The 14,201-nt window shown below is 53.1% G+C and overlaps 1 protein-coding gene across 1 annotated transcript in view; it reads right to left on the bottom strand.

The window, feature by feature from the left end:
* Positions 1-730: 730 nt before the first annotated feature.
* EEPD1 (endonuclease/exonuclease/phosphatase family domain containing 1) overlaps positions 731-14,201 on the bottom strand; it is a 122,959-nt gene continuing 109,488 nt past the window's right edge. The window contains exons 4-8 of the mRNA XM_013985720.3: positions 13,552-13,662; positions 9,424-9,558; positions 7,398-7,536; positions 1,787-1,981; positions 731-1,401 (exon numbers count right to left, since the gene is read on the bottom strand). Of these exons, the coding sequence (XP_013841174.2) occupies positions 1,202-1,401; positions 1,787-1,981; positions 7,398-7,536; positions 9,424-9,558; positions 13,552-13,662 (780 nt within the window). The 3' untranslated portion in view covers positions 731-1,201. The remainder of the gene's footprint in view (positions 1,402-1,786; positions 1,982-7,397; positions 7,537-9,423; positions 9,559-13,551; positions 13,663-14,201) is intronic.

The raw sequence follows: 14,201 nt of genomic DNA on the forward strand, positions 1-14,201 counted from the left end.
CTGACACTCACAGTGTTGGCAGCATCGGGCTGACCCGTGGACGTGGGCTCTGGACTGAGTGTGGATCCTGGCTGGACACGTACTGGTTGTGAGATCTTCGGAAGTGAAGTTCAGTTTCTTCGGCTGAGAAATGGCCATTACAATCCTGGCCTCACGGGGACCTCCGGGAGAACCTGGTCTGGGGATGGGCAGGGTGGCTGGTGGCCGTTAACACGGGCTTCACGCTCCCCCAACACCCACCCCCGAGAGGGGCTCTCCCTCCCTTGGTGCTCCCGGGCTTAGCTTCCTGGGGCTCCAGAATCAACAGCTAGTCCTCGGAATCAAGGCTGGGAAACCGGAAGGGAACAGGGGGGAGCAGGAAAGCAGGGTGGAGAGGACGTTATGATGGGATCCTCGTCCCGCACCGGGAAACCGACGCTGCGTCTGGAGGCACAAAGGATGCTTCAAGTAACAGACGGTCGGCAGAGGGGTCCGAGGATGGAGGACGGGACGGAGGGAGGAGGTGATATAAAGATCTCACTGCCGTCTCGGGGGCTCAGCGCGGTGGGACAGGCGCCTTTGCAAGGTCTCAAGGTAAGGATGTAAAATGGACATGCTCCTGGGGGGTGAGGGTGCATCGTGTTCAGGACCCGCAGCCCAGAGCCCCCCCAGAGGCATCAGAAGGGGGCACCAAACACGTACGGCAGGGGCACCCCCCCCACACACACACAAGGCTCTCACTGCAGCCACGTAGGTTCATCTCTTGTTTATTTTGTTCCAAACAAAACTAAAAATCACCACTCAAAATATCTGAGGAGCGTGCTCAAGTTAAAAGCTGTATGGAATTTGCAGCCGGAACATCGCAGACGGGTGGTCAGAAACGAGGGCTCCGGGCACTGCCGGGCAGGTCCTGCTGGCGGAGCGTCTCTCTCCGCCTTGAGCCTCCAACGGCGCTGCCGTCCAGGAGTGGGGGGGCCGCCGGGGGCACCCCGGTTGGCGGCATCGGCAGAGAGAAGATATTCCGGGTCTCCCCTGGGCTTCTGATGTGAGCATCCGGCTCCTCGAGGGCCGGACGGGCTCCTTCCTTGAGAGTCCAGAGAGGTCCACACAGGGCGCAGGCGGGCGAGGCCGGGGCTGAGGCCGGAGCTCGGGCTCTGCATCTTCACCCGGAGGGCGAGCTCCTCGCCTCCGGGGTTGCGGGTGGAAAACCGACTTGGCGTCATCATCGCTCGTGCTTAATGTTGGCCTCACTTGGCTCTAGGGTGACCCCGCTGCTGTTCCGAGGGCCCTCCTTCCTGCTGCCGTCCTTCTCCGTGTAAAACTCGGCGAGCACGGGGCAGTGTTCCGAAGCCACTCCGCCCCAGGACCAGTTGTCTGGAATCCAAGGGTTCGTGAGGCCTTCTCTCACGACAGCCCAGTGACCTGGAGGCAGAGGGGAGAGGGACCCAGAGGTCAGGCTGGGGGCTGGGAGGTCATAGGCCAGCCGGCAGCGGTGGGGTGGGCTCCCCGACAAGACCCCCCCAGCCATCCTGTCTGCCTGTGCAAACTGTCTCAGCTCAGAACGAGGTCTGTCCAGGACACACTTGCCTTCCCCCGCTGCAGATCAGTGAGTGCCTTTCATTATTTTTCACACCCTCCTTCACTCTTAAAGTGGCTCTGTTTGAATACAGCCACCTAAAAGTTAACCCCAAAAGAGGCCCACAGAGGAGGGAAATTCGCTTGTGGCTTTTATTCAGACCAAATGATCTGAAAGCATCAGTTCAGACGGGTGTCTCTTACTGGTTTCTGAACAGCACTTATGCTTTACCTGTGAAAACCTTCTTTAAGCTTTTACTGATCCAGATGTTGTCCAGCGTCTTCGAGCCTTGAGGATTCTTGGTGCTGATGTTGGTGAAGGTGTGCGCGGGGATCAGGGGGTGGAATTTCTCCTTCCTCAAGATGTCGTAGTCACTGCTGTCTGGCCCCTGGCCGAAATCCCCTAAGACGATCACATCTTTTTCTCCTGGAAGTAGAAGAAAGAAAGTCAGGAATGAATGAGGTGAAATAAACCAACACTGATCACAGCTCCTTTGAGCGGGAGGAGGACTCTCATTTGACTCCCCAAAGTTATTCTCCCAATTTTTCCAAATTCCTTGCGCAAAACCCCGCCTCTTCCCTGCAACTTTAAGGGTAGGTCAGTGACACATCTGGAGATGTGATGCAGAGATCACTGTTGTTCTGGATCATGGGTTCCAAATCTCACAGCATAGAAGGCTTAAAAGTCACACTTAGATATTTAACAAAAGCTCAACAAACACTTAAGGAGCACAGAGGAGACCTCATGGAGATGCAGGGAGAAGTCGGCCTCTACAAGTCAAGGAGAAGAAACCAACCCCGCCCACACCTTGATCATGGACCTTCCAGCCTCTGGAACTGTGAGAAAGCAAGTGTCTGTTGTCGAAGCCACCCAGTCTGTGGCATTTTGTCATGGTGGCCCGAGGAGACTCAGACAAAGTGGAAAGCTTTTCTTTTTAAAGTATTTCAACATTTCTGTCAGAGTTTGATTTACTAGAGTAAGTGAGATAGTTGTGAAGTCTTTTCCAAAGTGAGTAGATCATTCAGGAAGGCCAGATGGCCTAGCTACATTCCCTGGGATTCCCACTGACGGCCCAACTGGACCGTCACTTCCTGTCTCGAGGTTCCCTTCAGTGGAGCCAGGTTACCGCAGGGAACGGCATTCTTGTCACACCCTTCAAGGGAAGCTTTAAGGAAAGCAGTTCATAAACGAGGGCCAAATGCATCTGAGACCCTCAGCAAATCTTTTTCCTTGATGCAAATGTGCTTCAGTAATAATGGCTGGAGAAAGAAATTGAAAGGGAAATAACACAAAGCTACCAGCAGAGGGCACTCGTGCCCTGCCCGTGACCGCCTCCTCCAGGGGGCGCGAGGGACAGAAGCCTTTTCCGCAGTCACAGTGTGACCCACAGAGATGTAATCCCTCCTGCTAGATCACAGCTACCTTGGCACCCAGAGCAGGGCAAGCCCAACCAAGCTGTCTTGAGAAATCAGTGCCAACTTCCCACAGGAAAGCCAACTAGAGAATATTACTACTGACAAGTTACACGTGGCCAGGGCTCATGACCCTCTGCTGAGCCCTCGCAGGGTATCAGGCCCTGAGAGGTGGAAGGGTTTGCTCACATCCCCCAGGCAGCTCTCAAACCCAGGGCTCTTAACAAAGAGCGAGAACAGAAAAGCCCCCCATGCCTGGAGCAGAGCCTGCTGCCTGGCAGACCCTCGATCCACACGTGTGGAATAAATGGTGACAGAGAGACGAGAAAAACCTCAGATTTAAAGTGCAGGGTATTTTTGAAAAGAAAGAAGAGAAAGATGCTACATTTACTGAATATCACGGAAAACGGATATTAAGAAAGATGGAGGCAGAAGGTTCCCACGTAGAGCTTTTTTCACGGGGATGCAAGCCTATAAAGTTTGGACTGGAAAAGACAATTCCGAAACCAGGAGAGACGCTGGTGCCAAGGACCAATAAACTCAGCTCTGTGTAATGTCAGGGATGACAACACAGCTCTTTTTTTTTTCTTTGTCTTTTGTCTTCTTAGGGCCGCACCCTCGGCATATGGAGGTTCCCAGGCTAGGGGTTGAATCCGAGCTGCAGCTGCCAGCCTATGCCACAGCCACAGCCATGCCTCTGTGCCCTACACCACAGCTCATGGCAACGTCAGATTCTTAACCCAGTGAGTGAGGCCAGGGATCGAACCTGCGTCCTCATGGATGGTAGTCAGATTTGTTTCCACTGAGCCACGATGGGAACTCTGACACAACTCTTTTTGAACTGAATCATCCAGGTTTCTTACAACTCATCTTCTTCCTCTCTCTCTTTTTGTTTTACAGCACACCTGAGGCATACAGAGGTTCCTGGGCTAGGGGCCAAACTGGAGCGTCAGCTGTATGTCTACACCACAGCCACAGCAACACAGGATCTGAGCCACATCTGTGACCTACACCACAGCTCGCGGCAACACCGGATCCTTAACCCACTGAGCCAGGCCAGGGTTTGAACCTGCATCCTCACGGATACTATGTTGGGTTCTTAACCCACTGAGCCACAACGGGAACTCCAGTCTTCTTTAGAGGCCACAGATATGCATGGGCCTGAATTCTCCTAAAGGGCCGTTCACCAGGGTGGGCTCCTTAATTGTTTTCTTAGTTTCCAGAAGTGAGGGGAGAACGCGCAGGGCCGATTTCCTCAGAGCCTCTAGACGTAGGGTCTCAGGAGCTGGTCCCCAGTGGGGGCAGGTCTTCTCTGGAGGCCGAGCCCCTCTCCGCCCTGTGTCACTCCTGCTGAGTTTGCAGAGCAGGCCCCGCCCCGGGGCTGAGTTCCAGCAGAGAATGGGGACCCGCCCCCGCCGACGTCAACGGGGTGCACATTCCAGACGAGGGCAGAAAGGCCCAGCGTCTGCTAATCGATGGCTCTGTTTGCCCTGATAGGAAGACGCCTGTGGAATAAAGACTCAGCCTTTGTTTCGGCTGAACCGCCTGCCTCTGCGCATCGATTTAGCCTCGCCGGCCTCTGGGCTGCAGCGCTTCCCGAATCCCGGCTCTGCCGCGTCGCCGGCAGCAATGAGGTCGATGTTAGTTATAAGCAGGGGGTGGCAGGGACATGAGTCACTGTCCCTACCTGGGCACGTCAAGGCCGAGTCAGATGTGGGTCAATAGTCCCCTGGCACCTCGAAACAATACCCTGCCCAGGTTTTCTGACATAAACTGGATGCCTGGCTGGCTATCAGAAAAAACAGCGAGGGCCTGAGGTTATCAGAGAAGGTGGGAACTGGCGTACTTTGTTCAGTGCTTCCGTGTAAGGAAAAGCCGAAGCCTGAGTTTGAGAACAAGGGAAATGTCCACAGATTTAAAAGCTATCAAGTCATCATTTTTCATAGGTTAGAAACTCTTGGGTAAAAGATCTCAACCTAAATAACCTTCTGACTTTTTTTTTAGCCCAAAGGTTCATCATTTTTGTTTTGTTTTGTTTTCTTTTCTTTTCTAGGGCCACAGCGGCGTTTGGAGCTTCCCAGGCTAGGGGTCGAATCGGAGCTCTAGCTGCCAGTCTACACCATGGCCACAGCAAGCCATGTCTGCAACCTACACCACAGCTCACGGCAACGCCAGATCTTTAACCCTCTGAGTGAAGCCAGGGATTGAACTCGCAGCCTCATGGTTCCCAGTCGGATTTGTTTCCATTGCGCCACAATGGGAACTGCAAAGATTCGTAATTTAAGGGGAATGCGGGTCACAGCACCTCCTGGTTCAGAGGTCAGCGGCATACCCAGGTTCATTATTCACAGTGATTCACAACAGCCAAGAGCTGGAAACAACCCGCGTGTCCACTGACTGAGGAAGGGAATAGCACTGGGCCCTAAAAGGAAAGGAAACGCTGACACCACAAACCATGAAGACATAAGGTGAGCAAAATAAGCTAGCCGAAGGACAAACAGTCTGAGAGTCTACTTATGTGAGATACCTAGAGTCGTCCATTCACAGGGTTGTTAGGGTTTGGGGGAAAAGGGGGAATGAGGAGTTTGTGTTTAATGGAAACGGTTTCAGTTTGGAAGATGAAAAAGTTCTAGAGGTAGATGGTGGTGACGGTTGGGAAACTGTAAATGCACCTAATACGACTGACCTGTACACTAAACGATGGTTAAGACAGTAAATTTCTTTTTTGTTGTTGTTTTGTCTTTTTAGGGCTGTACCTGTAGCATATGGAGGTTCCCAGGCTAGGGGTCACATCGCTGGTCCCCCATCAGATGGGGGCTTGAGAGGCAGTGACCGGCCTGATGCCCTATAGCTGCCAAAGGAGCTAAGATTAAAACCCAGTTTCTCTGTCAGCTTCAGGGCTTCTTGAGTCCCTGCATCCCACCAGGGAGAACAGGACTTTCCCACCACGGCACCAACTGGCTCTCTTTCACGAGAAGGGCATGTGCAGACCCGCAAGGGGCACCAACATGGGGGCATACCTGGGGCAGCAGAGCCCAGGATGAGTTGTCATGTGGGAGGGCCTCATCACTTAATATCTTCCCCCAATCTTTTCCATCCAAAAGAAGCTGAAGATCAAAGCATGGGCAGAAGACCTAAGTAGACATTTCTCCGAAGAAGACATGCACATGGCCAGGGGGCACATGAAAAGATGCTCAACATCACTAGTCATTACAGAAATGCAAGTCAAAACTACCATGAGGTACCACCCCACCCTGACCAGAATGGCCATCATTAGTAAGTCCACAAATAACAAAGGCTGGAGAGGGTATGGAGGAAAGGGAACCCTCCTACACTGATGGTGGGAATGTAAATGAGCACAACCACTATGGAAAACAGTGTAGAGGTTCCTCAGAAAACCAAATATAGAACTGCCATATGATCTAGCAATCCCACTCCTGGGCATATATCTGGACAAAACCAGAATTTAAAAAGATACATGCACCCCTATGCTCACTGCCCCACTGTTCACAATAGTGAAGACATGGAAACAACCTAAACGTCCATCGACAGATGAATGGGTTAAGAAGATATGGTACATATACACAGTGGAATATTACTCAGCCATAAAAAGAGTGAAAGAATGTCCTTTGCAGCAACATGGATGACCTAGAGATTCTCATACTAAGAGAAGTCAGTCAGGGAGAGAAAGACAAATAGCATATGATATCGCTTATATGTAGAATCTAAAATATGGCCAAAAGAACTTAACTATAAAGCAGAGACAGACTCAGAGACATGGAGAACACACTTACAGTTGCCAAGGGGGAAGAGGGAAGGAGAAGGATGGACGGGGAGTTTGGGGTTAGTCGATGCAAACTATTACACTTAGAATGGATAAGCAAGGAGGTGCTAGAGTATAGCACAGAAAACTCCATCCAGTCGCCTGGGATAGATCATGAAGAAGGTAATATAATAAATGAATATATATATGTGTGTGTGTGTGTGTATATATATGTGTGTGTGTGTGTATGTGTGTGTGTGTGTATGTGTGTGTGTATGACTGGGTCACTTTGCTGTACGGCAGAAATTGACACAACATTATAAATCAACTCTAATAAAACATTTTTAAAATTGTGTATTGTTTTAAGGCATTGGCTTTGTTATAGCAGCAGCAAAAAACTACTACCTTGGAATATTTATCGTTTAAAAAAAAAAGGCTGAAGAGCCACAAAGCCGACACCTACACGCTAGACCCACAGAGACAAAGCTGTCTGCATGCATGGGGCAGCCGGGCTCCCTGAGCTGCAGGCGGTGTGGGGGTCTCCCGGGCACTGCTCAGTGGGCAGGACGGGCAGCTGAGGGACGGGAGAGTCGCTCAGGATCAGCGTCCTCCGCCTGCCCTGCAGACGTGGGAGCTGCAACAACCGGGGAGAACGCTGGTTTCCTACCTTTCAGGCTCTCCTGCAAAGTCTGGGTGAAGCTAGCCCAGCGGTGCCCATCGCTGTGATTCTTGCTCGGGTTCTCACCCCCTGGGAGGGTCAGGGCTGCCAGGTGAAGGTTCACGAGGGTCAAGTCATGGCTTCCCACCTGGGCAAGAGGAAACAAAACATCAGGGAGAGGCTGAGATGCCCTCATTGCCTGCATCCATTACCCCCGACCCACGGACAGCTTCATGCCCAACACAGCACAGTCAAGCACACGGGGCTAGCTCGCCCCGGAGGGAAGGCAAGGCGGCTCATGGAAGAGGTTTCGAAGCCCCAGCAGGACCAAGACCCATCTTGTCCTACCCATGCACCCTCTACTCCTCTTTAGAACCTGGAAAATTGGGTACTTCTGGAAAGATCCGATTTTTGTTTTTTGCTTTTTCTAAGCGACTCTAAAGAAGGAGATGGCTCTAGTGGCTGGTGGCTCTTACCCACAGGCCAGCCTACCACCCGCTGCCAGGACCCGCTGCTGGGCCCGCCTCTTTCCCCACCCCCACCCACCCCTTTGTGTTCTTTCCCCTCTAGACACCACTGTGCCCTGAGGGTCACTTTCACCTGCTTTCAAACACGTGATGATGGAAGCTGGCTGAGCCCTTTGGCCGTGCTGCGTTCCCAGGGCAGAGGCTGTGGTGCACAGGTGCCAACACATGGAGTCACATTCAGTCCCTCAAAGAGCGCAGCAGGGCTCAGCTGCTCGAGTTTGGCAATCTTGCCCTTCCGTTTGTCATGGCAACAAACACCAAACACTGCCAGGAAGTGGGGGGTGGAGGGGGAGCCCCCAGGAAGTGGAGGCTGCCAGTTTTGTCTTACACATGTGACCCCAGGTGGCTATCACCACCCCTCAAGGAAGGCTCCCTCTGCAGCCGTGGCTCTGACCATGGGGGAACCGCCTTAAGGCTGTGGGCCGGGGGGAACCCAGCCTGGAGAGATGAGGCCCATCTCTGTCCCTACCACTTGCCTGGCCTAGGATGTGACAGGAAGTACAGGAGACTGCGTGTCTGTCGAGGGGGCTGCTTCATTTAGAGGATTTGGGCTAATAATTCGTGACCCCACAGCATTTCTCACTGGCCATGAAAAACAGCCTGCCTCTTAGAGACACTGGCTGGTTCTGGCTGCTGCCCTGCTTGGCCAAAGCCAGTACAGCCAGTTAACACAGAAAATGGACCCCGGGACACCTGGCTGATTCACACCTCAATCCCGCAAGGACAGCCCACAGACACCCCCCCGTGTGGGCACGTGGAACGCCAGCATCTCTGCAGCTGCAGGTGTGACGGGGGTGAGCCTGGGCTTGATCCCAACCATGGCACCACAGCCCCTGGCACATGAGCTGCCCCAGCCCCGAGCCGCCAAAGAGAAACTGTGCTGGGGTGTGTGGCCACCCCCAGGCTCTAGAACCGCTCCGGAACATGTAGAAGCGGGGTGACCCAGACGCCCAGCAGGAGGCTTGCTGGCCTCTCTGGTAAGGGACCACTCTAGCCTGACCCTATGACTTCACAGGACAAGGCTGGAGCTGTCATTTACGGGGCTGCCCTGGCCCCGCCACCCAGAAGCTCCTCTGAGCCCCTTCCCAACCCAAACGACCCCTCAGGATCCCCTCTCCCTGAGAAGAGAAAGGGGGTCCTCAGAACAGTTCTGCTGCCCTCAAATCCAGTGACTCCCAAACACCAGACAAATGCCAAGGCCTTCTGTGTGGCTGAGGCATCCAGGAATCCTTGATTTTGAGGAAATCTCTCCAGGTGATTCTGCTGTATTTCAGGTTTGGGAAGCAGCCCCCTCATCTCCTTCTCGCCCAGAGCTGAACCCCCCACCCCCAATTTCTTTTGTTCCTGCCATGGACGAGTTCCCCATCCAAGGCACCCCAAGGGTACATGCTGACCCAGCCTTGAGAGAGACAGAGACCAAGGCAAAAAGGTGAGCTTCTTAGCTCTCAGTTCAGAAATGGACTTTTCCTCTTTAGAAGAGTGGTCCCTCACGGCGATAAGAGTGGTACCTTGAACCTTGCGAGGTAGGGACTGGGGCCGGCGGGTTTCCCGTGCCCGTTGCCAGGCGAGCTCTCCTGCCAGGCGGCGTCTCTCAGCTCCACCCCAGCTGTGACGTCCCACAGGAACCCCGCGAACCCGGCCCCCTGCGGGAGAAGACGAGGCGTGAGTGTGCAGAGGGGTCTGCCTGCCGCAGGGCTCAGTCCGAGCTGGGAAGAGGCAGGTGCACCCAGAGGAGATGCGAAGCCGCAGGTTCTACAACGGGTCCTGGGGTGACGTGCCCAGGGGCTGCTTCTCAGACAAAAGCACATCTAAAAGCCACAGCGTGTTCATCCTTGTCCCCCCACCGAATTTCCCAGACCGGTGATTTCAGAAAGCTTTACACGTGGCTTTACACACATACGGCTGGGCTCCTCTTTTGGGAGGGACGTGGCGGAGCCCGGACGAGGCGCAGAGTTATCTTTTTTCACCATCACGTCCCTGAGGTAGCCACGTACATTTCCATCTGTCAGATGGCTCAGAGAGGTTAAGTAACTTCCCTGAAATCCCACAGCTGGTAAACGGCAATGCTGAGGATCAAACATAAGGCTCCAAGGGCTGGTTCTGCACAGTAATGAGCTGCCGCTTACAATAACCAGGGCCTGGCACCTAGGAGGAGCTCAATAAATATTCGCTGGGTGAACAGAGGTCAAGGCTAACAGTCCCAATGGGTTGGAACTGGTCAAGGGCCCTCCTCAGGTGGATGGGGGACCATAGAGGGGTCTGGAGCCCCAGGGCAGGCGCTGTGAGGACCAAAGCGTGCGGCAGGGGGATGGGGTGGTGGCGGCAGGGTCAAGGGCCTGGTGCTAAATAACCCCCTGCTGCCACCTCTGGCTGTTGGAGGGGCCACTCTGAATGTGCCTGCTTCACACTGCTGCACCAGGTGCCTGATAGAAGGGGGCAAGACTGTCCCCTGGCCCCATCCCAGCTGCTGGGGGCTCGGCTGCCCCAGTGGGATCAGCAGCGTCATCTGAGGGGCCAGGGATGCTTGTTTCAAAAGGAGAAATGACTGCACATCCTGAATGGCCTCTGCTGAGTCCTCAGCTTCAGCTTGGGTCCCAGCTACACACTCTGCTGGGCTCAGCGCCGCGATGGAACAGACGTGTGCTGAAGAGGAGGGAAGGGGGGAACGGTGTTCTGTGTGTTCTACGTGGTTCTGTTTTACAGTGATCGACTTGCCCACCCACTGGAGCGAGCACTAGCTTAAGAATGAAAAGGCTGCTGTGGCTGTGGCGTAGGCTGGCAGCTGTTGCTCCGATATGACCCCTGCCTGGGAACTCCCATATGCTGCACCTGCGGCCCTAAAAAGCGAAAAAAAAAAAAAAAATGGAGCTCCCCTTTTGGCTCAGCGAAAGTGAACCTGACTAGTATCCATGAGGATGTGGGTTCCAGCCCTGGACCCGCTCAGATCTGGTGTTGCTGTGAGCTGTGGTGCAGGTCACAGATGCAGCACCGATCCCATGTTGCGGTGGCTGTGGCTGTAGCTGTGGCTGTGGCCAGCAGCTGCAGCTCCGATTCGACCCCTATCCTGGGAACTTCCATATGCCGCTAGTGTGGCCCTAAAAAGCAAAAAAAAAAAAGAAGAATGAGAAGACCTGGGTCCCCCAAGTCTCTTAGCCACGTGACCTTGGTGGGGGGGCACTATTCTTCCTAGACGTGTTTCCTCGGGTGTAAAGCGAGGGAGATGTGATGTGCCCTGTCAGCTTGGGGAGGGGGGGGGGGCCTAAACCCCCATTTACTGTTTCCTGAGCAGGGACACCAGGGTAATCTCCCTAAAGTACCACTCAGGCCACCTTCTGCTTAAACACCTGCTACCGCCCACTGTCTGGGGGTCCTCGGGTGGGCCCCTCCTGGACCGGGCCTTCCCAGCCGCATACGGCTGTACACACGCTGCTTCTTCCACATCTGGGTCCTTATACCCTCCAGAGAGCCTTTCCCACCCGCCCCCCCCCCCCGCCCCCAGCTCAGGGGGACCCTCGACCAGAACAGCTGCCCTCGATGTGGGGAGGAAAGGGGGCTTTGGGACCAGAGAGAGCTAACTAGGCTCACCCCGCGCCCCCCTGCAGCAGCGGGGTGACTTCTGGGCAAATCCATTCATCGGACTAGATCCCTACATTCTCATCTGTGGGCTGCTCCTCTGGCTGTGGGGAGAAACTGGAGACGGAGCAGAAGGCACCTGCAGGTCATTTCAGGCCCTGGAGGAAGGGCAGCCACCACCATCACTCGCTCCTGTTCGTCTCTGGTACAGACTGAACACCCGGGACTTGCAATTACAGTCTATTAGACCCAGACAGTGTTTAAAATGATTTTTTTCTTATGGTCACATGCATGGCATGTAGAAGTTGCCAGAGCAGAGTTTGAAGCTGAACCCAGCTGCAGCTAAGGCTGGATCCTTTAACCCACTATGATAGGCCAGGGATCAAACCTGAGCCTCTGCAGTGACTCAATCCACTGCAGTTGGATTCTTAACCCACTGCACTAGGCTAGGAACTCCCTAAAATAGTTTTTACGTTATCTGCGTCTATTTAAAATTCCGGAAATTTCACACTAAAATCCAGATATCTGCATCTTTGGAGAAACCACGAGATTTTGTCCCTTGGGTCCACAACTGGCCCCAGTAACAACTGGCTAGACTGGGCCAGCTGCAGCCTGGGACAGGCACTGCCAGGCCAGCCTGCCACCTCCCGTGTACCCTGCTGGGTGGTGGCCTGAGCGTATTAATCAGGCATTCAATGCACAGTATCTTTTTAAATCGTAGCCCCCCTGTGAGTTAAGAGAGGGACTGCTGCTCCCATTTTACAGATGAAGGAGTGGAGGCTGAGAGATCTGAGTGGCTTGGACTCTGGCCTCTGTGCAGTCACATGCTGTTCTCCAGTGGCCTTGACACCCAACCTGGAGTAGGGTTACCTAGCTTGTCCCTCCACCGGGCTCTGGCCGGCTCAGGCTGGGATGCCCCTGGGCTTGCAAAGCGTGAAAATAGGCAGGGCTGGGTCTCTAGGTCTATTTTTCTCACCATATAACACGGTGCCTGGCACATAGTAGTCTTTCCAATGATGTGAGTGGATGAATAAAACGTGTTAAATGGACGGTAAGAGCCCTGTAAACTGATATGTACGTGTCAAATACTATTTCAAAAAGCAAGGTGGTATTATTATTATTCCTAGGTGGACTGAGAACGGACAGCCAGAGGCTAGCATGGTAAAGACCTCATATGCCCGAATTTTGCTGTATTTCCTATGTTTCAGTGTCCAGTGGCTGCCACATGCAGTAACTATTTTATATCCCCAAACCCAGAGAAATAAAATTTACATCACACTTGAAAGTAGGAGCTACATAGAGCGGCTTCCTATCAAAAAATGACTACATACATTCACTCCATTAACGTTTCTAACTTCAAAGCCCCAAATCTCACTATCACTCAGAGAAGCACCCTTCCTGTGTGGTTGTAAACACGCTAGAGATACAAATACGGCATCTGCATTTGCAGGAACATTATGTCATGATATATTTTTTCTACTCCTAAAGTAATTATCAGGAGTCTTTTTTTTTTTTTTTAAATCTAAAACTCCACTGAGAGTGAACATTCCAGGTGAGTCTTGACCATCATACGGAGGAGTGAGAATGCACATACAGAGATGCAACCAATCCATACGGGCAACACCAACGGAAGAAAATGCAAACTTAAAATCTGCTGAAAATGTCCACAGCTTTCACATGCACGGTTTCTACTGCAGAAAGCGAATACTCCACGTATGACTTCAGTGAATCTGAAGTGTTCAGTCAACGAACAATGGGCTCTCTGCAAACGGCTGAGGCGGGAACCGTGGAGAAAGGAGGATGCGGCCAAAGGACAGAAATGCCCCATGTGTTCCAGACAGGATTTCTCCTTCCCTCCCGACACCCAAACTCCCCTTTCCACCTGGGCGACAGCCCGTGTCCGATCTAAACAGGAAATGAGAACCAGGGCATTTTGACATGAAAGGCACAGAGCGAAAAAATGGGCAGCAATACAGCATTACGTCAAGGATGCTGGCAAAGGAATACATTAAGCGTCTGCGACTGGGGGAAAGGAAAATCCACATCCCCCGGCTGAGGGTTACCTTCGGGAGCTGAGTCGAGGGCGTCTCGGAAACCACGACCTTCCAGCATCCTCGGGGCCCCTTCCACTTGCGGATGTTGGGCAGGATTGGCTGGTTCAGCTCCGTACAGAACTGCAGAGACAGAGCACAGGTCGGCGTGTGTCCCCAGGGCAGGCAGCCTGAGGAGCCGGAAAACGCGGGATCCGGACTCCTCAGCCTCATCTAGACTTTACCTCCGTGTTCTCAAAACCCCGGGTTTGTGCAGACGCGGATGGCCACACGGGCACCACGAATCACAAAGCAAACGGTCCACCTGTGAGAGGCACAATTACCATCGGGGGACTCAACGCACAGCCATCACTTCTCTTTGTTGCACATATGCTGGTACCACAAAGAGTTCAAACCAAGCTGTCAGAGTCCTTTCAATCCCTGTAAAACCAGCACGGAAGGTGCCAAGGGGGACTAGCTCAGTATCAAGTGCGGAGGAAAAAAGACGAAGAACACCGTGTCTGTTCTTCCCACCGCTTCCATGAGACGTGCAAAAACTGACCCCCAAGAGACAGTCAGTAATAGTGAAATAACTTTGTACGGTGACAGATGGTAACTAGAATTGACCTGGTGAACATTTCGTAACATATAAACAGAGAATCACTATGTTGTACATAGGATAC

Source organism: Sus scrofa, chromosome 18, assembly GCF_054392235.1.
Source record: "Sus scrofa isolate SSC_HxYL_T2T_F1_AM1 chromosome 18, Sscrofa_HxYL_maternal_Yorkshire_Landrace_v2.0, whole genome shotgun sequence".
Taxonomy (NCBI): Eukaryota; Metazoa; Chordata; class Mammalia; order Artiodactyla; family Suidae; genus Sus; species Sus scrofa.